The 1790-nt window shown below is 40.7% G+C and overlaps 1 protein-coding gene across 1 annotated transcript; it reads left to right on the top strand.

Moving 5' to 3' along the window:
• Window positions 1–370: 370 nt before the first annotated feature.
• Window positions 371–1723, top strand: NAEGRDRAFT_54794 (uncharacterized protein; the record flags this gene model as incomplete). Its single annotated transcript, XM_002668392.1, has 1 exon — window positions 371–1723. One exon carries the CDS (start codon window positions 371–373, stop codon window positions 1721–1723), a length of 1353 nt encoding a protein of 450 aa, XP_002668438.1.
• Between the last annotated feature and the right edge of the window lie 67 nt (window positions 1724–1790).

Here is a 1790-nt window from a genome sequence, read left to right as displayed (position 1 = left end):
GATACAACATAAGCAACCAATTTTCACCATGGCACTCGATATCAAAAACGCCTACGGATCAGTAATTCATGGTAGACTCGTGAATATATTGAAGAAGTTAGGGTTTCACGAAACCTTCACCAACCTCATTGCAAACATGTTATCCAATGGTGTTATTAAGGTGCTCATTAATGGACACTGCTCAAGCCCATTCCAATCAAAAGTTGGTGTACCACAAGGTGACCCCATTAGTCCTGCACTTTTCAATGTGTACATCAATTCCTGCACCAACATTTGCTCTGAGCATAATGGTATTGATGTATTTAACATCAAACTCAAGCTGCTACTTTATGCTGATGACATATTGTTAGTAGCCAACTCTAAAAAAGAGATGCTGAGTGCTCTTAAACTCCTTAACAAGGAACTTGAACATCTAGGGTTAGCCCTTGCACTCCTCAAATGTTCACTATTTGCTGTCACCAAACATGCCACTCTTTCACCCTGCAAACTAGAGTTTAAGGATGTTAAATTTGTCTCTGAAGAATCTGTCGATTACTTAGGAGGAACTTGTAAACTTGAAAAGGGCCTCCCAACATGGACATCAGATGAACTCCTCCCTAAAGCTGAAGAACGCTTGGCGAATAAGAAATCTAAAAACCTCAAACTGAACACCATTACCACAACCACAATGTCCAAAATAGTGTCACTTCCAAGATACTCTTGTGGATTTGGTGGTGCCAACCTGAAAGACCTTCAACGCCTGGACGTCCTAGTCGCAGAACACCTTAGAACCTCAGTTGGCCTAGACAACATGACCTCTAAAACAGTCATTTACGGCTCCAAAGCTGAAGGTGGATTAGGACTCACCATGCCCTCTTATCTCTACACGATTGAACCAGTGTGCACCGCTTTAAGAATGTTCAACTCTACATCCACCATCACAAGCAATATTGCGTTAGCAGCATGGAATCACCAACTTAACGATCCTTTCTGGAATACTGTAAAAGAAACCGTATCCTCCCTTAATTGGTCACTCCAAACAATAGATAATACCTACCAATTCGTTAATCAATATGGCAATGTAGTATGCCCCAGAACAGAGCTTCTATTTCATTATAGATCCAAAGAATCCATCAAGCCATCCAGTATGGGAAAACTAGATCTTGCCAACTCATGGCATCCTATTACTACTTCCTTTTGGAACAACCACAAACTCAACCACTTCCATCAACGAATGCTATTCGCTCAGCTACACCACACTCAAATATTAGCTCCCAGAGGCAACAAACTCAACAAGAAGTACCCTTCCTGCCATGTATGTAACAAAAAAGCAACTTGGGAACATGTCTTCTCCGAATGCATAATGTGCAAATCTGAACTCTCCCTCTTGTACAAGAAATGGAACGAATCATCCGCCAAACACAACACTGCTGAAGTCAAACTCCCACCTGACCACTCTCCACTCACGATCAACATGGATTGGAATGGAGTAATCCATAACAACCCAAACTTTCAATTCAACAAACTCTTGACTGAATGGAGCACTGATATATATTGTGCTTTTGCCTCATATGTTGGAAGCTGCTATAAAAACAGCACGTGGAATAGTTGCTCCCAATTAAGAAACAAAAGAGGATATATGATCAAGCCCAAGACTGCCAAATTTTCTACAGCTTGGGACTTGAGCAGGAATAGTCTTTCTAATTTAATAAATACATCCCTTTATTTTTTATCAAAGCGATGACGAAGACAAGAGGATGATGGTTGTGTGGTGAAGAAATTGAAATTCTCTTTCTGTGGATGACGATTGT

Source organism: Naegleria gruberi (genome assembly GCF_000004985.1).
Source record: "Naegleria gruberi genomic scaffold NAEGRscaffold_244, whole genome shotgun sequence".
NCBI classification, from domain to species: domain Eukaryota; phylum Heterolobosea; class Eutetramitea; order Acrasida; family Naegleriidae; genus Naegleria; species Naegleria gruberi.
The sequence above is the reverse complement of the archived record's forward strand: the minus strand, read 5'-3'. Positions and strand labels throughout refer to the sequence as shown.